We start from the raw sequence: 17,097 nt of genomic DNA, 5'->3' as shown, positions 1-17,097 counted from the left end.
CCCAGAAAAGGTGGGGAAGGTGGAATTGAGTGGATTATAAGCAAAGAAAAGTTTCCTTGGCCAGAATTTGAACCACTGATCTTCAACTTGCCAGGTTGAGCTCTAACCAATTGATCTATCAAGGAAGCATTAAATTTACTGAAATCCAGGGAAGGTTTATGCAACCAAACGCCCCAATTCTTTGGGCAGGAGATGGCAATCGGGAGCTATTTCACCCAGCGAAGGAGAAATGGATGAGGAGGACACATCTATAGGTATAAGGAAAAGGGATAGGAACACTTATCAAAGACAAACACAGGAATGGTGGAGGAGGTGGAATCGAGTGGATCACCAGCTTAAAAAGTTTCTTCGACTGGAACTTGAACCACATCTTTGACTTGCTAGGCCTTCACTTCATGTAAATGTAACTTCAGTTCATATTGGTGGGATGAGTACTCTCACAAAAGTTCACTCGAACAGTAATTTTACTATATTTGAATATATTGACATCAGAGATATTTTTTCCTCCACATGCTTATCTCCTTCAATCCTATGTCATTTTCTATGGCCAAACCATTTTCCCAAGTGTGAAAATCAATGTGCCATTGTTTAAAGTGAATGGCAATGGTCATAGTTGTATTCAATTTAATTGTAAAGAATGTCAATCCTTGCCGAGTAATTTTTAATTCAACATATTTTCATGGTTAATAACTTTTAAGTACCTTATTGCCAACATCTCAAATGCCTTCTTGTTTGGCACACATTGTTATCAAGCATATTATTTCTTAAGGGAATGATAAATATATGAATGTAAGCTAACTGTTAATCAGAATATCTATTAATGGATATTTCTGCTATAACGAAATATCAAGTGAGACCATACAAGCATACTTTTTCAATGCTTTCTTTTTAATGTTTTTGAGAATCTCTGTGATATTCTCATGCTATTTATTTCCTTCATAATCAGATAAATCAAGTCAAGATCTGCTTCTTTCTCCTTGGTGGATGAAATACAGTATTTAATTTTATTAATGAGTAAATCACTATAAGTGTACATTCTAATACATTTTCCTCTGAACAGCTCTTGAGCTAAACGTTCCCTTTGAATTCAGAGGGAATTGAGTAGTAGAGCCATAATTTAAATTGGTAAAGTGAAAAAGCCACTTGTACCTTTCAAGAAAAACACTTGGAAAGTGTAGAAATTCATGGAGTAGATGTAGAGCAAAATCCATCTCAGTTTTTAATACAACATTTTTAAGAAAATTCCCTGACCAGGAAATGAACACAACCAAAATTCAACTATAGCTTTCCACCGTTAGCAAATACTCTGACTGGGTCCTAGGATATTGCTATTCCTGAGGTCAGATATGATTTTGATAGTTTTCATCGAGTTTGATGACTTTCTATGTTTTTTCTAAATCTCTTTCTTTCAAAATTTATGATAACCAATTTTAATCATGGGCTTAGTATTAAAACATGAATTTGATAGGGAATCAGTGTTCAAAACCAAATTATTGTTAATGGAAATTTTAACATTGAGGTTTACAATGTGGCATAGTTTTTTCTTTACCTGAAAATGGCAGGGCATGACAAGGCTCTTTCATATTCCCTCTGCTACCTTCCACCTGCTTTCATCTCCATTATCCACACCTTTACCTGACTCAAAGAGCCTATGAATAATTCATTTTTCCCTTCATATTTCCATGGAAATAATGAATTTGCCATTCATGAAACATGCATGGCATCTTGTATCTCTGAATAATTGTAAATCTAATTACAATTCTTCTTTTTTTCCATGAACAGCCACAAATCGTTCCTGTTTCAGTGCTACCCAGTAGCAGTTGGACATCGTCTATAACCCAAGGTAAGCAATAGAAATTTGGCTTAAATGTAGTGCTTAATAATATAATCTATGCACAGGATAAATATTCCTGTTTATACTTGACTAATACATACCTAATATAAATATTTAAATTGTGATATTTGGAAGAGATACATATGAAAAGTTGGCTGTATGAATAAAAGTATGTGTAGAAGACATCATATCAGTTAGATTAGCTGGTGATGCAGCTTTGGAGTCAATTAGCTAAAGAACATAAAAAAATTCCGATCGACCTGCCTACATTACAAAACAGTGCAATAGATATTGGATGAGTATCAATGATGAGAAAATAAAGGTGAAGGCTTCTCAAGAAATAGGTAGGCTAAGTTTAACTTTAGTTTAAAAAATTGAAGGTCTTATTGTGAAGCTGGTAAACCAGTGCCTTATCAATGAAATGTTGTTGTTGGTATAAAAATAGGATGGTTTGCATCAACATGTACCTGCCAAGAGGAAGCTTATGAAAAGGACCCCAAGTGCAAATATTATAAAAAACATTATTATAAGCATTTTTGTGAAGCACAGTTTTTTACAGATTGGAAACTTGGCTATTGAGGCAAGAGGATAAGCATAGTATCCTGGAGAATTTTTAGTCAGTGTTCAGCAAATAGAAAAGGTAAAATGACCGAAAGGAAAACAAGGAAATGCTGTGCATGGTAATTGAAGAATGAAGGTTGTTCGGAGAAATCCAAGAAAGGCAGACAAATTGGGTGCCAGGCATATTGAGTGATAGCAACAAAATGTTGAGCAATATGATTGAGGGGAGAGTGTTGGGTAACTAATTGTGTGGTAGGAGGCGGAAAAGATTACAATGTTGGAAGAAATGAAAAATTGTTAAAATGTACACAATTAAAAATTGAATTCATGATTTTAATTCATGTAGGCCAGTTTCTTTGTTGATCCAGCATAGCTAGATACTACTGGAAAATATTTTATCTCAAAGAACATTTTTGTATGTTAAGTCTAAAACATAATTTAAGTGTTCAAACTTTGTTCCATATAGATAGCCTCATAGATTTGGCCAAGCTTTCAGAGAATCTGTATGCCAAGTTTTAACAACACCCATTAACCATTAAATGCCTCTCTCTTTAGCATTGAACCATGAACACAGTAATCAACTCGATTTGGTTAGTGTAGGTAGAGTTCACCCAGTGCTAAGCCGGATGGCATATGAAATTCACGCATCAGGGTAGGGGGCCAGTTCCTGTCCCTGTGCCGGTTTTATTTTCCCAGGAGGGTCTGATACCTGAAAAATCACACAGCTTGGCTGGTGTTTAGCATTATATCCCTTAAAAAATGAGATAAATATATTTTAGAAGAGTCACTTCTCTCCTCAAATCACTTGTCAGAATGTGAGGAATGCCTTGTCTTGGTGGATATTAGGAGTTCAGTACTGGAGGGAGGTATCGATGAATAGGTGGAGGGTCTACCTAATCTTTCTCACTAGTGTAGAAGTGATGGAAGACAAGCAGCACATTAGAAAATTCATGAGAACTATCAAAAGGCTATTTAACTTTTAGTCCCCCTCAAGAGCTTGTCCGAGGATATCCGATTTGTACACATTTGTTCAATTCATAATAATACAGCCTCATGACATGTTCTTGACTGCATGAATGGGGAGAATGTTTTTTTAGCCTATATTATATATTTCACGAGAGATGTTAATTTAAGGGATGTCTATTATTTTGGCTGCAGTTAAAACTTTGCAGTTGAGCATCCAGAGGCCTTATCAATGAAGCCATTCATTTGGGGTACATGTTTTTCTGGTAAAGAAATTATTTTAGGAGAAATATATCTGCCTAAACTGTGGCATACCATAAAATATTCTGCTTCAGTGCCTTGATGATAAGTCACAGTCAGCCAAGGCCTTTTCATTTGACTTGTTAATTTTTATTTGTCAGACATCCCTAGCTAAAATATCTATGTTTTGAGGACCCAAGAACATTTTTTTGCCATTTTCCAAAGTATGTGTTCCAGCACATATGTGATAGGACTTTCGTGGTCACAATAGCTTGAAAACTATTAACATGAATTATTGTAAAATGCACATTTAATTGTTTATTTTGGTAATTTTAGAAAAAAAATTAATGTGCCATTTTATAAATAAAAGATTAAATTTGTTATTCGTAACTTCATCATTTATTGCAAATAACCAGAGAAAAATAATAGATAGTCATTCTAATGGGCATATTAGTGCTCTTTTGGCCCTTATGAGTGTGGTCACCATAAAAATCCTTTTTTTGGCCCCAGACCATTCACCTTCATAGGGAATATGCAAATACTGATAGAAAAGTGATTTCTAAAAAATGATGTTTGTAAGAATAAATTGTATTAGGGGATGAATCTGATACTATTCCTTCATTTCACTTAAGAAAGGGACAGATAATTTCTATAGACCTGAGTAATACAATACTGTCATTATTAAATGGTGACCTTATATTTTGTAATGGAAAGAAAAACTATGGGGAAAGTGTTGTGCTGGCCAAATCAAATTTCTTTTTGCATACCTTAGGGAATGTGCAACTTAAAACGGCACCAAGACCTCAAACTGAGTGAGTGATATGGATGGTTTCACTTATTTTCTGAAAACCTGGTAGGATTTTATACCAGTGATCACCCAAACATGCAAGCCTGTTGTAGTTAAAAACTGCATAAATAAACTTGAATATTGGCATTGTTTAAACTGCATAATGAAATGTCCAATTTTATATAAATCTCTTGGGTAATGCTTGAATGAATACATTGAATGATTTTATCAGCAATGCTATTTAACGATTATTTCTTTATATTGTCCTATATTTTCTCAGTTAATGGATCTAAGGAATTTCAAATTCATGTACTTACCCATGGAAGGTAATCAAAGTTTGTGATGGCCTCCTTATGGCTTGTAAATATGCATGTATCTTATTTAATTTTAAATTTTGCGCAAACAAATATATTAAAATTTTCTTCATAAATATATATTCTCACTAGTTTTTTAAATTTTGTTTTATTCACTAATGATTTATCTTTTCAGTGAATGTGAATTCCCCTGAGATAATGGCAGGAAGTTTACCTCTGTTGATTAGCCCTGATGTAATTGAATGCCCATCCAACAGTCCCTGCACACAAAATCTTCTTCCAGCTGTTGATGCGGATCCTGTTTAAAAATATTTTATGATAAACACTTGTTTAACTAGCCTCAAGATTTTATGTGCTGTATTTTCTGAGAGACAGATATATATATAAATGGCTCTGCATGGTAAATGAATATTAAATGTATTTGAAGGATTTGTGATTAATCATTCTATAATGCATACCTCTGTTGTATCAATGATGTTATAAATTAATCCATTGTACTAAACATTACATTAGGTACGACAGAGCAAGATAGAACTTTCGAATACACGTTTTTGGAGATGCTGCACATTCTTGTAAGTTGGAATTTTTCTAAAATGTTTTCATGCTTGAAGAGTATGGTTTGACCCAAGTAATGTAAAGTAAGAGTCATTCTTGAAACGTAATTGTACCACCGAGACCCAAAGTGCAACGGGTGAATGTGAAGTGGCAGATATGCTGTCAAATGTATTAGATCATAAGGGAAGTGGTCCTCGAGTAATCTGGCCTTAATTCTAGTCCCTTGAGTTTATATATTTGAAGGTGACTTGCCAGCCCTCTAAAGGCACTGTTGACTTAAATTAAAACCCTGATGTGTTAGGTCAGTCATAAGGGAGTGATCTGACGTCAGATATGGTTTCATTTATACTATTATTATGAGAAATTTTTTAAAGTGTTTTTATGACAGTAAATGCCATAACCAAACGAAAGTTATATCATATTAACTTACTTTGCTATTGGTTCATTTAACAGTTGACTGAAAGCTTTATAGATCAGAACACGCATTGGATACTAAAGTACAAACTTAATGACATTTTATTGCTCAGGTTTTGTTTTTAGATCAGACTTTATTCCTGTAGTGAACAATATTTCCAAAATGTCACTAACACGGTTGTGAAGATATTGAAATTCTCTTAGTGGGACGATTATTTTCCCCGTGATCATCCGGACTCATTACCACTTGTACTTATGATACCCCAAGAAATCAACATTGGTTGTAGCAGTGTAACTAAGTTTTACTTATGAATTCATAGGAATGTAAACCAGTTTTCAGTATTACTTTATGCCTCTCAGATTCATAAGATTTCTTCCCCATCTTATCACTTATGGTATGATCCCAGAACCTAGCAAGTGTGGTCTTCAAGTTATGGTAAATAAATTCTCTATATTTTCACAGGGTGTATTATCTTTGATATTTGTAATGAAATATAGGAAGTTAATTAGTTATATTAAAGAATACATTATAATGCCCAAGAAAGGCATTCAAATTTTCCCAGAGCAAGTTCAATGGGTAATTGAGTTGGTGAGATTGATTGTGTATATGCTAGGACCTGGGTTTGATTCTATTGAGTGAGAAGAACTTTTTACTAGTGTTTCGGATCCTACTTGAGTGACAAATAGAAGAATAAGACAATACATATATTGAAGTATGGTCCCATTAGAAATGCCAGATTTGATTTTTTTCTACCAACCTCCTCCCAATTGCCACCCATTCTGTATAATTTCAATCCAATTTTCTCTGGCATGGAAAACATTAGCTGTTGAGTGCCCTATGCATAAAATTTAAATTTTTTAGTTGCAAATGGTTTTCTTGTAATAATGTACTGGAACCATTGTTAATTTGTTGTTTTTTTAGAATTCCTCAAGTGATACAGTTAACATATTCATAATTGTTTTATAAAAGCTAAAAAGTAATTGGTCAATACAAGGGGCAAGGGGCACCTGTGTTAATTAGTAGTAGTTTTAAGGGGAGGCAACCAACAACTAAGGTCATTTTCACCGTCAGAGATGGATGGGAAAGGAGGAAGGTTAGAGAGACCTGCCGTCAGCATTAGTACACTCTTATCGAAAGGCATCACAGGTCAGCAGCACAACATCCCATCCAACAGACAGCATACTCACTCGAAGTGCTCTCCACAAAGCACCTCAAGTAGAGATCAGAATACCGCTGAAAAATATTTGCCATCTTCAGGATTTGGACCCGGGCCCTCTCTGTGGGAAGCCAGCACATTACCCACTGCAACATTCTGATCCCCCTGTATTAAATTCTGGGCCAATAATGATCAAAAATTGTTCTGAGTGAACCCATGGGAAATAATTTACTAAAGTCATGCAGCAGTGACCAGGAAAGGTGAAAAAATTATTCAATCCCAAGATTTATGTTTTTAGATTAAAAATGTACTGGTGCAAAATGAAAATTAGCCTACTTTGAGATAAATTTCAGGCCTTAGTTTTGTTTTCAAATAGTATAGCTGATGATGATATGTTGGCATTGTCAATAACAGTCCTTGAAATTGAAATGGAAGGAGGGTGAAGTATAAAAAAATTATCTCCCATAATAACTTGCTACAACATATACAGTGACCCATTTAGTGGTATCATTACCTCCATGAAAGATTGCTGAGTGCCCTTCAAATTTATTGCTATGCCACTTTAGATTATGTAGAACCCATTGGGTAAAGCATTTGCCTTCTAGCTCCAAGGTTGTGATGGGATACATCTTTGGGATTGGAAGTTGCATTGCTGTATAATGGATTGGGTTAAATCTTCATCTAAAAAGCAAACCTTAAGCATACACCAAAGGTATTGGGCAGGTATCAAATTCAACCATCAATTAGTGGCCCATATACTTTAAGTAAACAAGGCTTCTATAATTCTTATTATAATTTTATGTGAACGATTTTGCTCACATTAAAAAAATATAAGGAATTCGTTTATACTGTAATCTAGCTTTGTATCCGTGGATTAATGAATAAAAAGAGGGTGGGGATGACTCAGAAAGGTCTCATAAAATGTCTTTAACAGCTTAAATGTCTAATAAAGATCTTTAATGTGTAGGGGTTGAAGGCCAGGAGTCTAAGTATCCAATGAGGAGACAGATGGTTCGTTAAGTTTTCAAGTCAAAGTTCCAGCATTTTGCAAAATTAAGTTAAAATGCTTATAAGTGGGACACCCTAATGAATAATGACCCACATTCTTTTAAGGGTGATGTACATCTGTCAAGTTCATACCAATGTGTACTTCATATTTTCATGAAGGATGTTGATCTTAATTTTTCAGCTCCAACTTAAACAATACAAATCTCAGTTGAAATAGAAATTGCTTAAGCAAGGTATTTCTTTGAAGAGTGTATATTTTTTGTACTTCTTTTCATTACTAAATTGGGTGAACCACAAAATTTTGTATTGCCTTCAAGCAAGTCTGAGAAATAACCTTACACAATTGAAGAACAACTATGTATATCTAGTGAAAATAATAATGCTGAACTATACAAAGCATTTTAATTTTGCAAAGTATGTGATCTTATTTTTTCATCAGGGCTGTCTATGTATTGTCTCCATTAAAGGAGAGAAGTAATCAATTGGATTGTGATATGGGTGAAGGGAGTGGGGATACTGAAAATTTGAAATTTCTTGTCTTCATTAAAATTTTTCAGAATAAACATGACTTGTACAGTTCAATAGATTACTTTCACACTTCAGCACACAGAAAAGTCAATTCAACCCTGTTGCTATGTCAATTCGATTATTTCAGTTGTAAGTTGTGGAAGGACAACAAAAAATAATTGCAAAAAATGTTTAGCACATTGTATGGACAGCCACTTTACACAAATTGTACTTCAACAGTGGAAATAAGTTAGAAAATTATTTTGAGGGCCTATAATATGCATTTAATCCAAAATCAACTCGGATGTAGCCAACCGTTAGTATTAAGGGCCGTGATGGAAATGTCAACAACATGCGTTATAAATTTGACTAGGAAATGCTCTTAAATGATGTATGAAAAGGTCTAAGAGTTGGTGGTAGAAATATTGTGGTACATTTCATATGAGATTACGTCATGAAAAATATCTATTAATCAATAACAGGTAATAGTTCTTGCAAGTAATTTATTTCTGTGTGTTACACCAAAATACAAATCCAAAACAACACCCATCTTGTAAAAAATGTCCCAATTTCTCCACTCCTTGCCACCCATCATAACTGGTTAACTCTCCCACTGGCCACTCTACTCCCTCATACATATCCTATGATATAATTAACCAACTGAACCCCTCCTATATTGGGCAATTCAACACAACCCTCAATACTTACTGAAACAATCACCACACTTCTTATAGCCCACCCGTCATATCAGCCTCTACTAGTTCCCAAACATTCCATCAGAAAACCTTCAAGTATAAATGTTCAGTTACAGTCATGTTTGTTTTAAGTTTTAGAGTTGTTGACATGTTCAAAAATACAGGGAAGCCTTTTAAATTTCTATTACTCAGCATGAAAAGTGACTCTGTGTTTGGAAGAATGAAAAGAGTAATTAGCAGGTTGTGAGCATATGAATGTCTCTATGTCAGTGGTTGATTAAGTGTTGTGATTGATACTATAATTTTTCTTGTGATATAAATGGAATACCCCTATCCAAAAAGAAGTCAAGACTTGTTTAGTCAAAGAAAAGTATATATTGTTGATATAAATCTATAAATGTCAGATATATAAATATAATTCAATGAATATAGCTTGAATTCAAGAAATTTGCTAATGCCCATTGGAATAAGTTACTTAAGTGGCCATTAGTGTAAATGTACATACATATGTTGTTATGAAAGCAGAAACCATATTTTTGTTAATTTTGTGTTGACGGATGCAAGGTATTCTGTTGGTATTTTATGGCGAAAATATTATTCTAATTTGAATTTTGAGTATTAGGCAGATGCAAAGTGTTTAGTCACTGCATTAGACTTTTTTATTGTTAATACATTTAAGGATTTCTGGCATTTGTTTGCAGTGTTACCAAAATGGCATAATTTTGAATATGACCATTTTTTGTGGGTGCACTGAGTTACCTTAATGTGATACAAATAAGTAATTTCATTGTCCAAAAGGTTTTATGGTTTCAGTTTATATACCTTATTGTTTTTTCAAGCTAATTTTGTGGTTCAGGATGACCAATCTTGAAACTAAATACAATATTTCTCATTGCTGTAGTTATTTTATAGTTGGTGTTATTTATACTAGAATTTATGTTTAGTTACTTGGAACATTCCAAACTGTAAATAAATGTATGAAAACCATTGGGATGTAAATTATACAACTTTTAAACATGTGTTAAGAAATGATTTTCCATGCATTTTTCTCAAGATACTTGGAGAAGAGTGTGACTTTTTGATGGAAGGGTAAAAGGGTATGACTTACTGAGGGAAGTGTTTTCAATTACATCCATTAATAAAAGTTGTAGTCAAGTTGAGCATTATAAAATGAAACAATGAAGAGAACTAAAAGTTCTACATTGTCTCAATGGACCTGCCAGTTTATGGCCATAATACCCATATCGGCATAACCTAGTTTGTACCCACCAACATGCTGTATTTTGTAGTATTTTATTTTTTTTACAAATAGGCATTGGTCTCTTAAAGGTGCATTCTCTGTGGTGTTAGTTAAATTGGTACCCCTTGACTAATAGTGTAGATGAGGCTTTCCCAAAAAATGTTATCATCATGACTAATTCATGTAAAAGTCTACGTTCAAATACACTATCAAAATTGTGTAACATAATGGAAGGGTCCAAGCCATCAGCATAATTTCAGTTCTATCAACCAGTTCAGTCCAGTTGTGAGATAACAGGGTGAGGCAGAGGGGGAATTTCCCCTCTGGAAACCAGAGGCCGTGTGACCCAACTTTCGTTGGGCATTGCTCGATAGAAAGAAGTCAGAAGTTCAGAGCCCCTTCAACTCCTAATTAAAAAATGTGGAGATTGCCAGCTTGGCAACCTATGCTTCACTCTTTCAGCTGAACTAACTTCTCTCCTTTCTTGGGGCCCATTTCTCAAAGCAACAGATCGATTTACAGTCATCTAAAAAGTCTTAGGATATGACTTTCAACTCTACATGTTGCATGATGTAGGAGAATAACAATTGCTACACTATTTATTATCATCAGTAGACTGTGAGCTAACTCAGAGTATATGTGGACTGGTCACCCACTCAATGAAAATTAATTTAAAAAATGAGTTTATGCTGGAAAACTGTGATGACATAAAAAATGAGTGAAATATATTTTTACAATGTAGGCTGTATTTGATCATGTATGAAGCTGATGAAGTACCCCTTCAAGATGTTTTCACGTTAATTCATGTAATGGTTACTTTTCCTTTTTTTATTGCGATGGAATTGGGTCAGCACCAAGCTCTTATAGTGCAAAACTAATTTCTTTGTTTCTAAAGGACTTCATTCCCAAGATATTGCCATTTGTTTACTGTGCAACCAGCAAAAAAACAATCATTTTATAGCTTTCTTCTAGGAACTATAGCATTTTAATTTTTTTACAATGAGATTAGGTAGGAGGCAGTGATTGTTGATACAATGGTTGATCAAATATATTTTACTAGCACATACATTGTAAAAAAATCCAAATGCATAAGAAATTGCATGTAAACCTGTCAGTAAAAAAAAAACATAGGGTAGACAATCATACTGGATGGAAATGCACTTAATTGCCACAAGTGAACTACAAACGATCTTTTTTCTTCATATTACCCTAAAAAAGTTTGCAAATACATGCATATTAAAATTATATTTTCAACAAGTAATAATTTTAGTTGAGATTTTTTGACATTTTTATGAAAATTCTTCATCAATAGGTAGTAACTTATTAAAAAACCTTAGTTTAATGTATTGCAAACTTTTCTTATACAAATTTAGTCTACAGATTAGCTACACCACATTGTTTTTATCACTAGCGTTAAGGCTATGTACATAATTGAGGCCTTAAATTTTTCAGTCATTCTAGGCATGACCTCGGTTTTTTTAAAATGATCTTTCATTTAATAAGCCCTAAGCAGTATTTCATTTTAGTGAGATTAAATGAATTCTGTCCAAAGTTAAGACATAAAAATGCATGTATATCATCTTGGTTTTGAGGACTGCTGGGATGAAATGCTGCTTGAAGTAATGCAGAAAATACGCCAAATCAGTGGACATACAAGTGAAAATGAGGAAACTGCATGACTTACTTAATATGACATCATGAATTGTCTAATGATGAAGATACTGTTCAATACTGTTGAAAATGAGACCATAGCCACAAATAATTTGAACAAGGAATCTTCAGAGCGAGGGTAGTTACAGAGCTACATTCCTCTAACCAGAGACACCTGTAGTATGCGGTAGTTCTATTGGTTCACTCAGCTAAATACAGTATAGAGGTTTCATGACTGATTCCAGTTTTCTAGCTCCTTTAGCCATATTTTCGTGCCCTAAATGACTCACCATTTAGTTTCTAACACGAGGATTCTCAACTTTCCTCCGTGGTACAAATAGTCTTTCAACATTGTCATCCACAGATCACTCACCCCCTTCACTAAAATCAAAAGTGTTCACACCAAATTCAAAAAACCCAAAGGTAGTTTTACATTACTTATTTATTGGTATTTCCAGGCACTTTCAAAGCCTGCCTGATAAGAATTTATGTCACTGTTCAGTAAACAGCATCTGTACCTGTTTGCACTCTCCTCTGAACTGGGTTTGTGTTCTACCACTTCACCTGTAACACTAATTTTATTATTGGTAACTTCACCAAAGTGTTCTAAACTAAAGGTTTTTACTAACATTACTATCAAAACCACATAACTAGACTTTATATCAAGTCATGTGAGCTGATGAATTGAAATCAATGTGCCACTCCCTGGGTCAGATTTAACAAGCAATAGCTGCGTTTCCAGAAACTGCACTCTTAACCATCTGGATTTTTAATTGAACAATCATGAGCCCTTCGCCCATAATTATGAAACCTAACCTTACTAATGTCGCATACCTATTTCTTCTGATTTCTGCTTCATCCTCTCACCATTTGATGATAATCCAGAATTCTTGTTTCTCCTGTACTTAGTGACAAAGGCCACTGCTGGTATCTTGCACTCGATGGGTTTCCTGCAATAGCTTCTGCTTCAGGGTCTCCACAACCATCCAGAATGATCTGTCATCTGTCCACCCCCTCAGCGAGAGAACAGCTATCATATATCTACCTGCCCATTCTCTTCCATATAACTAAAATCAATCAATTTTATGCCAAATAACTCAACAACATGAACTATCTACCTATTCTCTCGTCTTCATGTGAAATCATCAGATAGTTTCACATCATATGCCATCAACTTTCCGGTCACCTCCTCCTTCTGACCAGACTCGGCATGCTAATTTCTCATTTAGCAATGGGCTGGAGCACAAATTTAACATGCCCACAACTTAGGTAGTAATACTGGAATTAAAATGTTCACCATCTTTTCTCACATGGTACATTGATGCAGCCATGTGTGACGGAGTGTGCACCAACATTTAAATGCAAATCTAGATTACCAAGTCCGAAAATACACAAACAACAGGTTGGGCAACGAATAAATTAAAATATTTTTTATCCATAAAAACTCGGCTTTATCGGTAAAATTATACGGTTGTGACAAGTCTTACCTAATATAAAGATCTGAAAAACAGTAGTCATTGTCAACCTGTCGGTAAAAAAGTCGGGCCTAACTCCATTGCTCCGAGTGCAGGAGTTAAGCACAAGTTTTCCTGGATGACACTAGATAGGCTATACTCCTCTAATGTATTTCCGATTCATTACAGTGGCATCGTTTAATTTTCATATTATACTTGCTATGCCTTTAACATGATCTAATTCAATGTGCAACCGCGTCACATTCCTGGAAAAGTGGCCAGAGTTTAAAAAATTAAGAGATCTCAAAAAAATATTGCTCTACACAGCGAAAAGAAAGTTGTGACCTTCCCCAAATCTGGCCATAGATTTTTACCAGTCTTGGGAAACATTTAATACCTTTGCATGTTGTGGTTAGCCAGTTTCCCACTTTACCTTCGAATTAATGGTACCAGATTTACCAACATAACACCGCATTCATGCAACATTATATCCAGCAATACAAGAGATTCACGAATAAGAAATGCGTTGGTTTAACATTTACCACAATGCAGTTTAAAAGAACCTATTTATTGATAAACAATGGTAATTAATGTAAAATGACATTATTGAGGTAACTGTTGAAATAATACAGCACTGTTATTTGCAGGGTTTTGAGTCTATTTATTCTTCATCTAGGCATACACACGTATGAACATGGAAATTTAAATAACTGTAGAATAGTCCTCGCGTTAACAAGATGAATATTGCACTATGCATATCAATGGGATTCAAAAACCACTGCAGGGACAAAACAAATAATGTCTGTATTTTCTCACTCAAGAATTTGGAATAGTCAATAAGGTACCACTTGGCCAGGAAAAAAACTATAAATGCTCATCTTGCGTAGATGCATTTACGGTGGATTTGAAATTGTCCGTGTCCTCTTTTGCTTCTCCGTCGTCCTTCCCAAAAAAGTTAGTTATTTCTTTCTGCCAGTTGGGGGTTGGCTGCGGTTTGTATGAATTACCTCCCGAATTACGGCCTAGATTTGGTTAGAAGAAAAAAATAGTATTTTCTAGGCAAAATATATTTAAAAGCACGTTACATTAAATGTGCTTACGTACTAGAGCCACTGCTGGTAGTTATTTGAGGTTCAATCGCGGGAAATTTCCTAGGAGCCTTTGCACCGGATGCTGAAAAAGGATATTAAATATATAAAAAGAACACATACTCAACATGTTACTTAAATGCTCATTTTGATTCACTGACCTTTTATTCTAGAACAATCAGCTTTTGTTCGAACCATTGTCCTAACGTCTCTCTTCAACGAAGAACTACAATGAAAATACAACTTCAGCAGAGTACTGATTAACACTTTTCGCGCGTCAAAAGAATCGAACCAATTCACTATCGCATCGACCTATCGACTTTTTATTAATCTTGTGATTAGTACGATTAGTATCAATTAAAAATAAAAACCAGTGAGAATAGAAATATGACTGGAAAATAAAATAATCCTCTTCTCCAATAGAGAATAAAACTAATGTTAAACAATCTCTCTCTCTCTCTCTCTCTAGTTCCATAAACAAGATTGCAAAGCCCGCCAGTTTTGATTGGTAGTTAGCGGCAGTTCGCACACTTCAGCACACACTTCTTGGGAAAAGACATTTTTAGTGGTACTTTTTTATTATTTTTACAAAATTGTGTTTTTCACCACAAAACATACTTTTTTATGGAAGAAAGAATCTGTAGTCACGAGACTCAGTGACAAATTGGATCAAGATCATGGTGAGTGAATGTTTGAAGAAATTATTATAATAATGCGAACAACATTTAATATGAAGGTATTTTACTAATGAGCATTGGTCTTGTTTTTATTTTTCATTGTTAGATTTCAAACCTAGTAATTATCCAGATTAAATTTTTCAAGTTACATATATTATCACAAAAATATCAGTAACACCCTAAATTTCGATGTGTCTAGCTGCAATTTCGTTTTTTCGCTTTCTCCATTTATTGTGTCTCAACTTAATACGTCGCTCTGTTAACCACCATGTTTCGACTATACATATGGGTTCCGTAAATACTTCCCTCACATAAGAAATGATTTCACATTAATTTGATTAAAACAAATTAAGGATATTACCACATTGTTCAAATTTTATTTTCAAATTGTATTGAATGCATATTAACAGTGATATAGCTCTGAATATACTATTAATATACATTACATATTCATGGGTGGGTGCTGATGGGTAACCTCTTTCAATTTGCAATGTAAAATATCTAAGACCTTTCCCCATGGATTACAACATTGATGTGGTGGGATGGCTTGTGCTGTGTGATGGGCCTTAGAGCAATGCTAGTGAGCTCCACTTCCTCAGGGTCCTGTCTGGCTCCCAACTGGTTGAAACCCTGAGAACAAACACACCGTCATCTGCCAAAACGGAGTGCAACCTAGATTTCCCTCATTACTCCTGGAAATTATTTCATATTCCCTGAGGGTATACTTTCACGATGACTCTTTGACCCTTTTGTAAAACTCTCCGAAGTGAGCCAGCCTGCGCCACCATTTGGGCATCTATCTTTTATTCACAGTTCCTCCTATGTCAGGTTTTACCAAGGATATCTGAGAGTGAAGTGTCCTACCAAACATCAACATACAAGGGGAGTTGCCAGTCGTTACATGTGGAGTACTTCTGTATTTAAATAAAAAACGTGGCAGGGAGGATCCATGCTACAGTACAGTTAAACTTTGTTCTTAAACACCTTAACCATATTTATGCAACACCATTTGAAGCTGGGTGATAGGGAGAATAGAAGGGGTGCCTAATACCATCTTTGTCATAAAATTCCTTGAGCTGTGCTGAAGCAAAGGGAGAGCCATTATCAGAAACCATTTGCTCTGGGAGTCCAAAGGTGGAAAAAAATATCCCTTGAATGCATTATTGTTTCCTTAGAGGAACTATTCTTTATTTCCTTAACCTCTTGCCATTTTGTTGAGTTGTCAACCAGGATCAGAAATAACTTTCCAAAGAAGGATTCCGCTAAATCTTTGTGCAACCTTTTCCTGGCCAATCCCAACTTTATAGGGGCCTTGCCTGGTGAGGGTTTGTTTGATAGAGAAGATATACATGAGTTTGCTATTTGCATTGAATCTTGGTCGAGTTTGGGCCATCAAACATATGACCTTGCAAATGATTTCATCTGTACTGAACCCATTTGTCTAGTATGTAATTCTTTGAGGACCTCTGCCCTTAACTTCTTGGGAATAACAACTCTATGCCCCCACATGAGACAACCCCACTCAACAGCTAATTCCTGCCGCTTCTGAAAGCATGCCTCTAATTCATCTGAAACCTTGTTAAGTTCCCCGAACAAACCCAAATCAACAATTCTGGCCAGAAATATGTCTACCCTTGAGTGTCAGGAAAAGACATTGTGGTTATTGGAAGGAACTTTTTTCCACCCAAGTCCAAGTAGGAAACTTCCTCTATAAAATCCCCTGTCTGTTTTATGGGAAGCTGATACAAATCATCTACCACTTTGTTCTTATCAGCCTTGATATACTCTCACTTGTAGCTGTACCATTGCAAAATGACTGTCCAATGCTGCAAATGACTTGCAGCCATTTGTGGTGTGCCAGTTTTTTCCCCCAAAATGTGCAGTCAAGGTTTGTGATCAGTCCTCAAAATAAAGTGCCACCCATACATACATACATACTGGGAAAACCTTTTA

The 17,097-nt window shown here is 35.0% G+C and overlaps 1 protein-coding gene and 1 long non-coding RNA gene across 3 annotated transcripts in view; one reads left to right on the top strand and one right to left on the bottom strand.

Moving 5' to 3' along the window:
* The window catches only part of garz (Sec7 domain-containing protein garz), an 84,308-nt gene extending 79,180 nt beyond the window's left edge, over positions 1-5,128 (top strand). For both annotated transcript variants that reach the window (XM_071599106.1, XM_071599105.1), the window contains 2 exons: positions 1,783-1,843; positions 4,875-5,128. In XM_071599106.1, coding sequence (XP_071455207.1) covers positions 1,783-1,843; positions 4,875-5,005 — 192 coding nt within the window. In that variant the 3' untranslated portion in view covers positions 5,006-5,128. The remainder of the gene's footprint in view (positions 1-1,782; positions 1,844-4,874) is intronic.
* An 8,900-nt stretch (positions 5,129-14,028) lies between these two features.
* On the bottom strand, positions 14,029-14,740 carry LOC139700566 (uncharacterized). Its single transcript, XR_011703752.1, has 3 exons — positions 14,629-14,740; positions 14,484-14,552; positions 14,029-14,401 (listed from the first exon to the last, which is right to left on the bottom strand). It is a non-coding gene; the product is annotated as an uncharacterized lncRNA (long non-coding RNA).
* Positions 14,741-17,097: the final 2,357 nt, after the last annotated feature.

The sequence above is a fragment of the Hetaerina americana genome, unplaced genomic scaffold (genome assembly GCF_022747635.1).
Source record: "Hetaerina americana unplaced genomic scaffold, ioHetAmer1.1.p SCAF_105, whole genome shotgun sequence".
In the NCBI taxonomy this organism is placed as follows: domain Eukaryota; kingdom Metazoa; phylum Arthropoda; class Insecta; order Odonata; family Calopterygidae; genus Hetaerina; species Hetaerina americana.
Note: the sequence above shows the minus strand (reverse complement) of the source record. Positions and strands in the feature narration are given on the sequence as shown.